Source organism: Sinohyriopsis cumingii, chromosome 10 (assembly GCF_028554795.1).
Source record: "Sinohyriopsis cumingii isolate HCF-2022 chromosome 10, ASM2855479v2, whole genome shotgun sequence".
NCBI lineage: Eukaryota > Metazoa > Mollusca > Bivalvia > Unionida > Unionidae > Sinohyriopsis > Sinohyriopsis cumingii.
In genome coordinates this window covers 109,904,869-109,922,383 of record NC_142970.1, presented here as the reverse complement: position 1 = coordinate 109,922,383, position 17,515 = coordinate 109,904,869, and the positions used below count along the sequence as shown (strand labels likewise).

The window sequence follows — 17,515 nt, the reverse complement described above, 5'->3', positions numbered from 1 at the left end:
CTCACTGGAGGATCACTGTGCACTACTTTTTCTAGTAATTGACAGTACCCTTTAAGATGAATGTAACTATACAATTTTCATGACTGCACATGTGAAAGTCGGAGAGAAGTGTGGCTTTATGCAAAACCTGACCACTGAAACCAAAAACAGCAGAATAACAACAAAAAAAAACAGCTGTATAAAATCAACTTTCCATGTCCTCTTGTCTGATGGTAATAATGAAGCTGTATAAAATCAACTTACCATATCCTCTTGCCTAACGGTAATAATGAAGCTGTATAAAATCAACTTACCATGTCCTCTTGCCTGACGGTAATAATGAAGCTGACCATGCAGTTGAGTTCATCATACGTAATCTCCTTTGCCACATAGTACTTGATCAGGTTAAGGAGAGACACGCGTATTGTTTTGGCATCTTCTTCTGACAGCCCACTCCTACTACTAATTTAGAAAAAGGGAGCAAAATAAACAGCAGAATCCATCTAATCTTAACATTCCTCTGGATAGGTATTATCTTCTGTAAATGCCAATTTCAAATGACAAATTATTTCCCAATGTTTTGCAAACCTTGGCAAGCAAAAGAAGTGTTTAATAAATTTCATTTGAAATCAGCAGAATATAATGTAATTTACCACATGATGCCAAATACCAATTTAATACGATGAAACTACATAGATGTAAGAAAGTGGATCTGAATTAGATAAAGATGCCTCAGTCAATATGCCTTTGCTTTGCATTAAGTCATGACATCTCTAGGTTTGATTAAACATTATATACACAAAAATAATGTGTTTACATTAGCCAAATAACATAGTAAGCATGTAATAAAATAAAATATTTCATGCAGGCATCGTATTAGAGTAAGCCAGTCATTTAAGTAGAAATGAAATTAAACAAATTATTGTTTTACATACTTGTCAGAAAATGTGATAGTGTTTCGGTTGAGCAGGTTTTGACTGGTTTCTCTGTCTGGTTTCCTGTTTTAATTCCACCATTAAAACATAACTTTACTGGCATTTCTCAGCTGTAGGCTTATATTTAATGAATTCCCATGCAACATTTAACAATTTATTTTAATTTTGTTGGGGGCTATAACTCCTTAAGTGATGGTGTGGAATGCTAAAAATCAAACCAACTGGAGGCCCAATCAATCTGAAGCCATATGCCATATCTGGTTGAAATCCGACAAACTGTATTGAAGTTTTCATTCAGAAGGCTGGGCAATCAGGGGATATAACTCTTCTAAACCCTTCTGAACCCAAATAAATTATACTGATCAGGGGTTATAACTCTAAACCCAAACAAATGATACTGAAGTACAAAAGACAATGTTCACATGAAATTGCATTAAAATATGCTGAATGATTCATCAGCTATGCCAATTACAAGCAATGCCTCATGTGAAGATACAAAGTTGTCAAGGTCTATAACTCTATCCAAATTGGTGTTACTGAGACAAAACTCAAATGAGGCACATTCATGTCTTGAGACAATGTACAGATCAAACTGCATCAGAATATTCGGAATGGTTCTGGAGTTATACTGGTTACAATTATCTGACATAGTAGAGATGTAATACTGATCAAAAAAGGGCAATAGCTCTATCCATGTTCACCTATCAAATTGCATCAAATTATCTGTAAAGGTTGCACAGTTATGCTGCTTGCAAGGAACATCCCAACATTAAGGTCTATAAACTATATCAAACAAAGTATTGACAAAACAAAATGAATGAAAGGCGCAGCAAGGTCTATAATACCATATAAATATTCCAAATAATTCTAGCGAGAGAAGGATCTGCAATAATGGTGTAATTTTCTTGGAAAAATGACACTAACTTTGTCATAATCAGAACTGAAAAAGACTATAAAAGGCACATCTAAATGTTATAAGCATTTCTAAGAAATGGCATCAGTTATATGTTATATGCAATGACTGCAGAGCTATGCATGGTACAAGAAGTGTCAATGGACAGAGACAGACAGACAAACAGATAGACAGAACACGTGATTACTGAGGAACTCCAATATGACCGTTTTCTTCAAACACTAATATACAGTCAATTTGAGCACATGGATGGAAAATAAATGTGTCCAAAATTATCTTTAAATAAAGTTTGCATGTCTATGAGGACAGAACTGAAAAGACTGGATATTACCTATAGTGATTCCTGATGACATCTAGCATGTACTGAACTCCAAATACTTTTCTGAAGTGTCTTCTGTCATCTTTGATAATGGTGGACAAATACTGGATATGTCCTAAGTTAAAAAATTAAACACCTTTCAAGCAAACATAAAGAATGTCAAAAACATGTTAAAACAATGTGAATAAATATAGCAAAGAGATACAAATTAAAGACAAATGCATTTGTTGCTTGAGTACAGTTATCTCATAACAAGATGTATATATTTCGTCTTAAAGCCTGGCAAGTTTGTTTTTGTTCAATTAAGGTCTTGATAATCAGTGTCTCTTAAAATATTATGCAAATCTTTGTAGTGACCCCAACAATAACATATCTGTAACAAAGTTTAAAGAGGAGCACATGACATAATAACTTACAAGTTTAAAGAGGAGCACATGACATAATAACTTACAAGTTTAAAGAGAAGCACATGACATGATAACTTACAAGTTTAAAGAGAAGCACATAACATAATAACTTACAAGTTTAAAGAGGAGCACATGACATAATAACTTACAAGTTTAAAGAGGAGCACATGACATGATAACTTACAAGTTTAACGAGGAGCACATGACATGATAACTTACAAGTGCCTATCACATAACTTACAAGTGCCTATCACAATAATGGGATTCAAAATTCAGATCATAATCAACATGATGAAAAGAATTGTAAATGCATAACAAATATATCTTATTAGGTTCATGACTCCATGATGAATATATCTCATAAGGTTCATGAGTTCATGATGAATATATCTTATTAGGTTTGTGACTCCATGATGAATATATCCTATTAGGCTAATGACTCCCTGATGATTAAGTCTTATTAGGTTCAAGACTCCAAGATGAAACTATCATATTAAGTTTATGACTACATGATGAATATATCTTATTAGGTTAATGACTCCCTGATGAATATATCTTAGGTTTATGACTGCATGATGAACATATCCTATTAGGCTGACTCCCTGATGAATATATCTTAGGTTTAGGACTGCATGATGAATATATCCTATTAGGTTAATGACTCCCTGATGAATATAACTTAGGTTTATGACTGCATGATGAATATATCCAATTAGGTTAATGACTCCCTGATGAATATATCTTAGGTTTAGGACTACATGATGAATATATCCTATTAGGTTAATGACTCCCTGATGAATATAACTTAGGTTTATGACTGCATGATGAATATATCCTATTAGGCTAATGACTCCCTGATGAATATAACTTAGGTTTATGACTGCATGATGAATATATCCTATTAGGCTAATGACTCCCTGATCAATATAACTTAGGTTTATGACTGCATGATGAATATATCCTATTAGGTTAATGACTCCCTGATTAATATAACTTAGGTTTATGACTGCATGATGAATATATCATATTAGGTTAATGACTCCCTGATTAATATAACTTAGGTTTATGACTGCATGATGAATACATCCTATTAGGCTGACTCCCTGATTAATATAACTTAGGTTTATGACTGCATGATGAATATATCCTATTAGGTTAATGACTCCCTGATGAATATAACTTAGGTTTATGACTGCATGATGAATATATCCTATTAGGCTAATGACTCCCTGATGAATATAACTTAGGTTTATGACTGCATGATGAATACATCCTATTAGGTTAATGACTCCCTGATGAATATATCTTAGGTTTATGACTGCATGATGAATATATCCTATTAGGTTAATGACTTCCTGATGAATATATCTTAGGTTTATGACTGCATGATGAATATATCCTATTAGGTTAATGACTCCCTGATCAATATAACTTAGGTTTATGACTGCATGATGAATATATCCTATTAGGTTAATGACTCCCTGATTAATATAACTTAGGTTTATGACTGCATGATGAATATATCATATTAGGTTAATGACTCCCTGATTAATATAACTTAGGTTTATGACTGCATGATGAATACATCCTATTAGGCTGACTCCCTGATTAATATAACTTAGGTTTATGACTGCATGATGAATATATCCTATTAGGTTAATGACTCCCTGATGAATATATCTTAGGTTTAGGACTACATGATGAATATATCCTATTAGGTTAATGACTCCCTGATGAATATAACTTAGGTTTATGACTGCATGATGAATATATCCTATTAGGCTAATGACTCCCTGATGAATATAACTTAGGTTTATGACTGCATGATGAATACATCCTATTAGGCTAATGACTCCCTGATGAATATATCTTAGGTTTATGACTGCATGATGAATATATCCTATTAGGTTAATGACTTCCTGATGAATATATCTTAGGTTTATGACTGCATGATGAATATATCCTATTAGGTTAATGACTCCCTGATCAATATAACTTAGGTTTATGACTGCATGATGAATATATCCTATTAGGTTAATGACTGCCTGATTAATATAACTTAGGTTTATGACTGCATGATGAATATATCATATTAGGTTAATGACTCCCTGATTAATATAACTTAGGTTTATGACTGCATGATGAATACATCATATTAGGCTGACTCCCTGATTAATATAACTTAGGTTTATGACTGCATGATGAATATATCCTATTAGGCTAATGACTCCCTGATTAATATAACTTAGGTTTATGACTGCATGATGAATATATCCTATTAGGTTAATGACTATCTGATGAATATAACTTAGGTTTATGACTGCATGATGAACATATCCTATTAGGCTAATGACTCCCTGATGAATATAACTTAGGTTTATGACTGCATGATGAATACATCATATTAGGCTAATGACTCCCTGATGAATATATCTTAGGTTTATGACTGCATGATGAATATATCCTATTAGGCTAATGACTTCCTGATGAATATAACTTAGGTTTATGACTGCATGATGAATATATCCTATTAGGCTAATGACTCCCTGATGAATATAACTTAGGTTTATGACTGCATGATGAATATATCCTATTAGGTTAATGACTCCCTGATGAATATAACTTAGGTTTATGACTGCATGATGAATATATCATATTAGGTTAATGACTCCCTGATGAATATATCTTAGGTTTATGACTGCATGATGAATATATCCTATTAGGTTAATGACTCCCTGATGAATATATCTTAGGTTTATGACTGCATGATGAATATATCCTATTAGGTTAATGACTCCCTGATGAATATATCTTAGGTTTATGACTGCATGATGAACATATCCTATTAGGCCAATGACTCCCTGATGAATATAACTTAGGTTTATGACTGCATGATGAATACATCCTATTAGGCTAATGACTCCCTGATGAATATATCTTAGGTTTATGACTGCATGATGAATATATCCTATTAGGCTAATGACTCCCTGATGAATATAACTTAGGTTTATGACTGCATGATGAATATATCCTATTAGGCTAATGACTCCCTGATGCATATAACTTAGGTTTATGACTGCATGATGAATATATCCTATTAGGCTAATGACTCCCTGATGAATATAACTTAGGTTTATGACTGCATGATGAATATATCCTATTAGGTTAATGACTCCCTGATGAATATATCTTAGGTTTATGACTGCATGATGAATATATCCTATTAGGTTAATGACTCCCCGATGAATATAACTTAGGTTTATGACTGCATGATGAATATATCCTATTAGGTTAATGACTCCCTGATGAATATAACTTAGGTTTATGACTGCATGATGAATATATCCTATTAGGTTAATGACTCCCTGATGAATATATCTTAGGTTTATGACTGCATGATGAATATATCCTATTAGGTTAATGACTCCCTGATGAATATAACTTAGGTTTATGACTGCATGATGAATACATCCTATTGGGTTAATGACTCCCTGATGAATATAACTTAGGTTTATAACTGCATGATGAATATATCCTATTAGACTAATGACTCAGTGAATATCCTTATCAATAAGACATCAATAACTTTGTTGACTGAGTTTGATGTCTACCACTAGTGTAGAGTTTATTCATCAACAAGCCAAAAAATGTATCACAGGAGACGGATACATGCAACTGGGTCAAGAACACTACAGTTTTCTCATAAACAGACACACACACACTTTATGCTTAATAGTAAAGATCAAGACTAACATCATCTTACATCCCCTACATTTTCAGCTTTAAATTCAATTAATAAATACATAATATACAATTTTGATAATGCTCTTAAGTGTCAACAAAACTCAAATCTATTCTCAAGTTCACCAGAAGAATTTGCTTTACCTATTCTGACAGGAAAATCACTCTTGCTCCAAATGCGGAAGTCAAAAAGTATGTTCTGGTACAAATGGTTTAACAAAACCTTGTTGGTTGCTGCTGTTGCCTCCACCAGTAACTGTACTGCCATCAGTACATGCACGTCAATTAGCTTGGGGTTCACCTGTAAGATGTTCTGTAGATCAAATGACTGAGTACAAATTAACTAAATGTTTTAGTAATATAATCACAAAGAAACTATGTGCAAAAGAGCATCTGTTTTGGTCTTTCCTATGGGATTATTCATGACAGAAAATGCAAAATATGCAAGCTGCAGTTCGAGTGTCATCCTTTAATATTTTTAGACAAAATTAAGCTATCCAGTCTGTGCTAGAAGATTAATTGAATGTAAAGATTTTAAGTTATAAAGAATCATTTTTTTCAGTCCAGGGTGTGTGGGGTCATTGGGTAGAGGTGGGTGTAAGAGTGTCTAAATGTAAATGTTTCAAATTAGTATTTGAAAAGTAAGCAAATTTCCAATCATCAAATGTGACCCATTTTATAAATTCCATTTTTCAGCTAATTTAAGCCAGTGGCCATTATTTTGGTATGCATAACTGATTTTACACAAACAATAAGAAAGGACAGAAATCACATTGGTCGAAGACGGTAAAAGAGAAAAGGTTCAGTAAGGTAAATAAAGTTTTTAAAAAAAGTGTTGTCAGATTATGCACTTGATAGAGGTGGGTTTTAGTTTATCATGTTGATATTGTACAGAAAAAACCCTTTATAATAAAGTTACCTTACATACTTATAAGTTGAGTCCAACTACAAACTAACTACATCAATGCAGAATGAAGCTGCTCTATAATGGGCCAGCATATATGGCTCTCTACAATTTTCTAGGACTGCTTTATAATGGGCCAGCAGACATGGCTCTCTACAGTTTTCTAGGATGCTGTATAATGGACCAGCAGACCTGGCTCTCTAGCTTTCTAGGACTGCTTTATAATGGGTTAGCAGACCTGGCTCTCTACAATTTTCTAGGACTGCTGTAAAATGGGCCAGCATATATGGCTCTCTACAGTTTTCTAGGGTTGCTGTATAATGGGCCAGCAGATCTGGCTCTCTAGCTTTCTAGGACTGCTTTATAATGGGTTAGCAGACCTGGCTCTCTACAATTTTCTAGGACTGCTGTAAAATGGGCCAGCAGATATGGCTCTCTACAGTTTTCTAGGGCTGCTGTATAATGGGCCAGCAGATCTGGCTCTCTACGGTTTCCTAGGACTGCTGTATAATGGGCTAGCATTCCTGGCTCTCTTCAGTTTTCTAGGATTGCTGTATAATGGGCCAGCAGATACGGCTCTCTACAGTTTTCTAGGACTGCTGTATAATGGGCCAGGACCTGGCTCTCTACAGTTTTCTAGGATTGCTGGATAATGAGTCAGCAGATCTGGCTCTCTACAGTTTTCTAGGACTGCTGTATAATGGACCAGCAGACTTGGCTTTCTACAGTTTTCTAGAATGAAGCTGCTCTATAATGGGCCAGCATATATGGCTCTCTAAAGGTATCTAGGACTACTGTATAATGGGCCAGCAGATCTGGCTCTCTACAATTTTCTAGGACTGCTGTATAATGGGCCAGCAGATATGGCTTTCTACATTTTCTAGGACTGCTGTATAATGGACTAGCAGACCTTGCTCTCTACAGTTTTCTAAGACTGCTGTACATTGGGATAGCAGATATGGCTCTCTACAGTTTTCTAGGACTTCTGTATATTGGGCCAGCAAATCTGGCTCTCTACAGTTTTCTAGGACTGCTGTATAATGGACCAGCAGACTTGGCTTTCTACAGTTTTCTAGAATGAAGCTGCTCTATAATGGGCCAGCATATATGGCTCTCTACAGTTATCTAGGACTACTGTATAATGGGCCAGCAGATCTGGCTCTCTACAGTTTTCTAAGACTGCTGTATAATGGGCCAGAAGATCTGGCTCTCTACAGTTTTCTAGGACTGCTGTATAATGGGCCAGCATACCTGGTTCTCTACAGTTTTCTAGGATTGCTGTATAATGGGCCAGCAGACTTGGCTCTCTACAGTTTTCTAGGACTGCTGTATAATGCGCCAGCAGATATGGCTTTCTACAGTTTTCTAGGATAGCTGTATAATGAGTCAGCAGATCTGGTTCTCTACAGTGTTCTAGGACTGCTGCATCGTGGACCAGCAAACCTGGATCTCTGCAGTTTTCTAGGACTGCTGTATAATGGGCCAGCAGATACGGCTTTCTACAGTTTTCTATGACTGCTGTATAATGCGCCAGCAGACCTGGCTCTCTACAGTTTTCTAGGACTGCTGTATAATGGGCCAGCAGACATGGCTCTCTACAGTTTTCTAGGACTCTGTATAATGGGCCAGCAGATCTGGCTCTCTTCAGTTTCCTAGGACTAATCAGTAAAACAAAACAAAATACAGACTCTGATTTGCTGGTACATTATGCTACAACAAATCATGATCTATGCGGTTTGCATTTGGACTTGACTAATAACAGTGTATATATGGTTACTCTTCATCCTAGCATTCAAAATGCAATGATCACAACATAGTACTAAAATTAAACTGCCAGAATAAAAAAATAAAAAAATCTCAAATGATTTTGCACTTACAATTTCATGATTATAACTGTCACATTCAACTATGATACTTTTAAATCTGCCATTAAAAAAAAAAATACATATTATATTCCATAAAAGTATTTGCAGATGAATTATGACCCATTAACAGTATTAGTTCAAAATTCATTGACTAGGAAATACCAACATGCTATTACACAATAAATTCTTTGCTTAATGCTTGTAAATTATAGCATTTACCATATATAATGGGACAATAAAATAATTATTTTGTCCTGTCCCAGAACTTATGGTAAAAGTTTTTTCACTTTGGTCATATGTCCCAAGACGTAACAAACAAAACATTTTTGTGCTAAATTTGCGCCCCCACCCCCACTTGCATGGTGAAATAAAAAAAGATAAACAAAATGCTTATTTGATAATAAAATCAAAGAAACTAACCTTGTATTGTTATCATTTATTCCTTTTTTCATCATGAGCATTAAAGCACAGAATATATCAAACAAACTTGATATATGTAGAGTAGATATCCATACTGTAGAGTGTATCGCTTTTGTCTGATAACACACTTTGCATTCTTTATTGACATGAACCTTGATAAACAAATCATTTTTGGTTGTACTCATTGGTTCGAATATGTTATCTTAATGAAAACCGGATCCAACAAAATTGCAAACAAGAGGGAAATAATCAACTGACTGCTTAATGTTAACTGCCATTCATGCATGACACAGTGTTAGGTGCAAAATAATGAAAACTGAATTATATCCAGGTCAGCTGTATGACAGTATCTTGCAAATAATAATCATTATTTGAAAATACATTCCCTCTAATGCAAGTGATAGTCTTTTTGCTAGTATGGATTACAAAATATATTATTAAAGCAAGTTATTGCTGAATATACTATTTAGCTGCAGACATCAGTACCTGTATGTATAAATTATAACTACAAGTGCCAAGCAAATAGAAGCCTGGGTGGTGAATAAACATAACTGGCAGCAAGCATTAAACTCACTGTTTGAACTTACTAACAGGACATCAGAGACAAAGGTTAACTTTATTACAAAGCAAGCCAACATTGGAAGCCAACTGTGAAAACATTTAAGCCATTTTTTTATTAAAAAAAGGATAACAATACAAAGGTTATTACAATACAAAGCAAACTGGCACAGTTGCCAACTTTGGATTCTTTTAAGAGTGCCATTTTTTAAAATTTTGTTTTAGAATATACAAAGTTGACCGAGATATTGAAGCTTACTTTGGTTCCTTTTCATCGGGAATTGTGAAAATAAATTGAAACAATGGAACAATTTATAAAGTGACACAATAAAGTGCTTCGTGTATGGACATCGATAACCCACTGTCGCATAGAAGATTTGGAGAAAATAAAATTATTTGATGAATTCATGAAGGCCAGAAGAGAAGCAGATGATTTTGCAGACAATAAAATCATTAACATGGATGAAATTCTAGTGTACTTTGATCTCATTGCTGGACAGACTGACAAATAAGATGGGGGTCAAAAGTGTGAGAATTAGCATGACTGGTGATGATTTTTTTAAATCTGACTTTAGTCTTGCAGTTTCTGTTTCAGGAGATGTATTGCCTCTAATGATAATTTTTCATGGCATGAGAAAGCTAAAAATATATACTCATGCACCGAAAGAATGGATTTTACATGTGCAGGATAATGGTTGTGTTGACAAGATGCTGCTGCAATGAATTTAAGAGTTTTACCGAGTACAGTTATATATTTTTTAAAAATAAAATTTCAGTTAGAGTGCGTTTTCCAATATATAATTTTCAAATGATCTAAAAGGTGTCCTACAACTTATGACTAAAAAGAGACAATGTGTCCCAGAACATACAGTACATAAAAAGTTACTTTAAAAATGAATTTATGGTGTCCCAACAAATATGGTGTCCCAACATCTAAGGTAAATATGGTAAAATATATTGGTTATTCCACATGCCTTCTACATTATATTAAATTGAAATGTTTATATGTCCACATACCTTCTGCAGGAGAGCACTGAGTGTGGCTGCCCCTGAGCAACACACAAATGTATCCTGGTTTGTGGTGTGTGTCTGCATCATGTTTCGAAGTAGGGTCAGGAATCCTGCCACCTGATTTTGCTGAAGCTTCTTATCTGGAATACACATCATATTTGTCATTGAAAATCACAGTACTGTACTAGTCTGGAATACATATCATATTTGTCATTGAAAATCATACTTAGTGCTGTACTAATTTGGAATAAAACAGATACTAGTCTTTGAAAATCATACTTAATCCTGTACTAATTTGGAATACAAAACATATTAGTCTTTGAAAATCATACTTAATACCACCAAACCATACAATCTAGTCTTTGAAAATCATACTTAATACTGTACTAGTTTGGAATACAAAACATATTAGTCTCTGAAAATCATAATTAAAACCACCAAGCCATACAATCTAGTCTTTGAAAATCATACTTAATACTGTACTAGTTTGGAATACAAAACATATTAGTCTTTGAAAATCATAATTAATACCACCAAACCATACAATCTAGTCTTTGAAAATCATACTTAATACTGTACTAGTTTGGAAAACAAAACATATCAGTCTTTGAAAATCATAATTAATACCACTAAACCATACAATCTTGTCTTTGTTGTTCTAGGGTTTAATGCCATTTTTCAGCACAAGATAGGCTATACATGGCGGCCAGTATAACTGGTGGAAGAAGAACCCTGGAAAACCCCGGGAAGAACCACCGACCCATGAGAAGCTACTGACAGGCTTTCCCATGTACCCACGCTAGCCGAGCCTTGGACTCGAACCCACACAGACAGAGGCGAGCTGGCAGTGATCTGGAATGGTGAGCGCTTTAGACCACTTCGCAACTCAGGGCCCCAAATCAATCTAGTCTTTGAAAATCATACTTAATACTGTACTAGTTTGGAATACAAAACATATTAGTCTTTGAAAATCATACCTTACATGCCTTAATGCCCCCAATGTACACTTACACACATTTATTTTAGGTAAATTTGACCTACTATCCCTTCTATATACTTACAAAAAAGGTAAATTTGATCTAATATCCCCACTGTACACTTATTAAAATATAATATTTTATACACCATTTACAGTATAGATGGGAATGTGAAAACTGTTTTTGTGATTAAACAGAGATGAGAATTCATCTAAGCGACATATATTGTTCCAAGCCACAAATCAGTCTAAGCTTAAAATTTGAACTCTGAAAATATAATAACTGAAGAACTTTTGTCCTTCAAATTAACACAAAATGTTAAACATTTTAATGCCAGACATTATGAATATTTTAATGCCAGACATTATGAACATTTTAAGGCACATCAGCACAAGAGTGGCTATATGTCTAGCGAGAGTTAAGTTAAAAAAAGTCAAAAAATGATGAACAGATGTCATTGTCAAAGTGGATATAAAAGTTGCATCTAGAACACTAAATGTTTCTTTCAGAGATGTGGCATTTTGAATACAGAGTAAATATTAGGTGCTCTGTAAAAAGCTCAGACATAGTTCTGTGACTGTATCAGAACCTGTAGTTCCTGAAAGTCCATATACCCCAATAAGAACTACTTGGAAGTACAACCTAGATGTTTTGTTCCTATGAATGTATCAGACACTGTAACTCCTGAAAGTAAGGGTTCCATATACCCCAATAAGAACTACTTGGAAGTACAACTTAGATGTTTTGTTTCTATGAATGTGTCAGACACTGTAACTCCTGAAAGTAAGGGTTCCATATACCCCAATAAGAACTACTTGGAAGTACAACTTATGTTTTGTTCCTATGAATGTGTCAGACACTGTAACTCCTGAAAGTCCATATACCCCAATAAGAACTACTTGGAAGTACAACTTAGATGTTTTGTTCCTATGAATGAGTCAGACACTGTAACTCCTGAAAGTAAGGGTTGACCCATATTCCTAAATAAGAACAAGTGGGAAGGACAACCCAGTGTCTGCATCAGACCCTCTATAGTGGGAAGGACAACGTAGTGTCTGCATCAGACCCTGTATTTCCTGAAAGGCAAGGCTGGCCAACATAAAAACGGTATTGAAATGGATAATTTTTGTTTCATTGCTGACTGAGCTGTAACTAACCTGCATAAGAACTACTTGGAAGGACAACCCAGTCTTCATGGTCCTGGGACTGAAAAAGTCTCTTTAGTTCCTGTACATCAGGGCTGGCCAATTCAATGGGTTCTTGAGTTCTGTTCACCTGCTCAAGTAGTGGAAATAGGACCTGGATACCTCCAATACAGTTTATCACATCCTGTGTGAAGAAAGTAAGAGAAGACAATCTTCAAAACTGGAGGAAATTTGGTAGCATTATTAAACACGATGCATTACTCCTAAATGAAAATACAAGAATGGTAGATATATAAAGGTAAAGAAAAAATGCATGTAAATACCTTAATGTCCCATGTGACACACTTTTGTCCACTCAGCTGACCATGGTTTTGGTTGCCAGAGAGGTCAATACATTGATTACTTTTACATGCCTGCAAAGAAACAGAAAAATGTCACAAATTTTGACGTCTCATTATTACATGTTAAAACCCTTTTTGATATGTCTTACTATTACATGTTAAGGTCCTTTGGACATATCTTAATATATGTCAATGCCCTTTTGACATGTCTTACTATTATATGTAAATGCCCTTTTGACATGTCTTACTATGACATGCAAAATTTGTTTTAACATGTCACGTTATTACTAGTTAAAGCCCTTTTGTCATGTCTTAATATATGTCAATGCCCTTTTGACATGTTTTACTATGACATGTAAAAGCTGTTTTTACATGTCACATTATGACTAGTGAAAGCCCTTTTTTTGACATGTTCTATTATTACATTGCCAAAGCCCTTTTGATATGACTTAGCATTATATGTTAAAGCCCTTTTGACATGTCTTAATATATGTCAATGCCCTTTTGACATGTCTTACTATTATATGTCAATGCCCTTTTGACATGTCTTGCTATGACATGTAAAATTTGTTTTTACATGTCACAGTATTACTAGTTAAAGCCCTTTTGACACGTCTTATTATATGTCAATGCCCTTTTGACATGTCTTACTATGACATGTAAAATTTGTTTTTACATGTCACATTATTACTAGTTAAAGCCCTTTTGACATGTTCTATTATTACATCGCCAAAGCCCTTTTGACATGTCTTACTATTATATGTCAATGCCCTTTTGACATGTCTTACTATGACATGTAAAATTTGTTTTTACATGTCACACTATTACTAGTTAAAGCTTTTTTGACATGTTCTATTATTACATCGCCAAAGCCCTTTTGACATGTCTTACTATTATATGTCAATGCCCTTTTGACATGTCTTACTATGACATGTAAAATTTGTTTTTACATGTCACACTATTACTAGTTAAAGCTTTTTTGACATGTTCTATTATTTCATTGCCAATGCACTGTTACATGTCCTAGTATTACATGTCAAAGCCTTTCTGATTCTACCTTAAATTAGATCTTGCATGCTTTAATGGCTTGTTCAGAGGTGAAGTCCATGAGCCTAACAAAATGCTAGAAAAAGTTCAGCAACTGGAATAGCTTGCCGTCATAAATCCCTATAGTTTTGATTGCATAATGCACCTCCCCATCCAGAATATGCACCCACTCAATTAGTCTGACCCTAGGACACAGACCCTGGGATCTTAATTCATCATGAATATGAGGTGTCTTCCTGCTACTACTGCCTATATATATTCCAATCAGAAAATGTTGTAGCAGTTAAAACCTTTGTATATCTGACCTTCAAATTAATTCCCGAGACAATTGGGGCAGAAGTCAAGGATGATACCACTAATGCAGGTACTACAAGATCTTATAAATTTCCACACAGTGGCAGTGGACAAAGGGAAGGCTGGAAGATCTGAGATGACCGATTTATTTATTTAATTATACTCATTTGTTGGAATAATAATGTGCTCCAAAAATCATTGAAAGACCATTTGGATATATAATAGTTGTACAGAATTATTTTGAATTCTTTCATGGACATTTGGATTTAAAGTTGTATTAGAATTACTGTCTTCTAGGTTTTTCCCCAAGAATTCTGAATATTCCTTTTCATTCTTCTGTGCTATTTAAATTTCATAAATGGGTGATTGCCCCTTTCCTTGTTAAAATGCAGCATGTTGTTTGGATGCCACAGTTTGACAATACTATAAGCATTAGCTTGATTATGTAGATATTTTGCCTGACAAAATGTAAACAGTTGAAAATATTTGAGGTGCTTGTGTAAAGTAAGCCTGGTTCCCTGACCAACTCTGTTGATTCTAATATAGAACTCAGATCTGGTAAAGTAAGCCTGGTTCCCTGACCAACTCTGTTGATTCTAATATAGAACTCAGATTTGGTAAAGTAAGCCTGGTTCCCTGACCTACTCTGTTGATTCTAATATAGAACTCAGATCTGATAAAGTAAGCCTGATTCCCTGACCAACTCTGTTGATTCTAATGTAGAACTCAGATCTGGTAAAGTAAGCCTGGTTTCCTGACCAACTCTGTTGATTCTAATATACAACTCAGATCTGGTAAAGTAAGCCTGGTTCCCTGACCAACTCTGTTAATTCTAATACAGAACTCAGATCTGGTAAAGTAAGCCTGGTTCCCTGACCAACTCAGTTGATTCTAATATAGAACTCAGATCTGAATCAAACATGGAAACACCTGTATCTGGCTCTAAGCACAACAATCCTATTTCCCAAATGATTGCTATTATTCCATTAAGTCTATATTTTAAGGACCATTTCCTAACGAATTAAGGTCAAATCATAAGGGTTGGAATGTCTGTGGATGCCAAAGAGGTCACAATGTCAAGGTTCTGCTAAGGCAAGATCATCAAAAAGTATTGAATAAGGCCTCGCAAATGCCATTTAACATCCAGTAGCAAAATGTACTGAATAAGGCATCACAAATGCCATTTAACACCCAGTAGCAAAATGTACTGAATAAGGCCTCGCAAATGCCATTTAACACCCAGTAGCAGAATGTCCTGAATAAGGCCTTGCAAATGCCATTTAACACCCAGTACCAAAATGTACTAAATAAGGCCTCGCAAATGCCATATAACGCCCAGTAGCAAATTTTAGTGCAACCCGTAAACAAATCCTTAAAATAAACTTTAAACTTTTTGTTTATGAAAACCTCACTATAAAAGCAAACTTAAACCTGAAAAATTTCTCCAAACTTTGCACCCAAAAATCCATAAAACTGGGTAAAACATATAACATGATACTAGGTACATCCTAATGGACACAAAGCAGTAAAATTTAAATGCAAAGATCCTTCATAGGGGCCAGAATAAAAACCTTAAATACAATCTTTATCATGCTGTCTACATTCACTGATGCAGATGTAGACACCATTGCTGCTGGCCACTGCACGAGCCCTCTAGGACTCTGTACAGGTTAGCTAAAAATAATGATAATACATTGGAGATAATAGAGTTCATCCCATTATTATTGTTTTTGTTGTTTCTGTTCTTTATAAAGCCTATCATGTGCTGAAAAATGGCGTTAAACCCTACAACAACAACAACAACTTTCTGTTCTTGCTTCTATTTCTGCTGAAACTGCTACTCCTGACAAAAATGTATGTACCTTGGCATTGTAATGAACCATAAGTTTCCCAGGCAGATCTGACAATTCTGATTCATCACTGAAAAGAGTCAAGTGGTTTGGCCCTGAAAAGAACAGACAATTTAAGGATGTTAAAGAAAAAATTCTAAATGTGTAATATCACATTCTAAATAATATCACATTCTAAATAATATCACATTCTAAATGTGTAATATCACATTCTAAATAATATCACATTCTAAATGTGTAATATCACATTCTAAATAATAACACATTCTAAATGTGTAATATCACATTCTAAATAATATCACATTCTAAATAATATCACATTCTAAATGTGTAATATCACATTCTAAATAATATCACATTCTAAATGTATAATATCACATTCTAAATAATATCACATTCTAAATGTGTAATATCACATTCTAAATGTGTAATATCACATTCTAAATAATATCACATTCTAAATAATATCACATTCTAAATGTGTAATATCACATTCTAAATGTGTAATATCACATTCTAAATAATATCACATTCTAAATACATACCAGTACCATTATATGTATATGATTCAACAATAGAATTCTGTTCATTCTCAATAGACACTACAAAGGTTTGATGGAAAATTTTATCTCATAGAAAAAAGCGCTGTGTTTTATAACTTTTAAATGAATGCCTAGCATCAATGACATCATTCAGATAAAGTAATTTGTATGTCTGGCTGCCTTTTAATGAGGAGCAAAAAAGAAAGGGAATATCCTAAAGCAGCTAATCTCAATAAAATATAAAATGTCAATTTGCTTTGTAAAGAA

The 17,515-nt window shown here is 34.3% G+C and overlaps 1 protein-coding gene across 1 annotated transcript in view; it reads right to left on the bottom strand.

The window, feature by feature from the left end:
* LOC149791007 (neurobeachin-like protein 1) overlaps nt 1-17,515 on the bottom strand; it is a 225,434-nt gene that overhangs the window by 112,285 nt on the left and 95,634 nt on the right. Inside the window, exons 20-26 of the mRNA XM_089972877.1 lie at nt 16,719-16,801; nt 13,498-13,587; nt 13,187-13,358; nt 11,059-11,192; nt 6,439-6,595; nt 2,159-2,261; nt 294-441 (exon numbers count right to left, since the gene is read on the bottom strand). Of these exons, the coding sequence (XP_089829003.1) occupies nt 294-441; nt 2,159-2,261; nt 6,439-6,595; nt 11,059-11,192; nt 13,187-13,358; nt 13,498-13,587; nt 16,719-16,801 (887 nt within the window). The remainder of the gene's footprint in view (nt 1-293; nt 442-2,158; nt 2,262-6,438; nt 6,596-11,058; nt 11,193-13,186; nt 13,359-13,497; nt 13,588-16,718; nt 16,802-17,515) is intronic.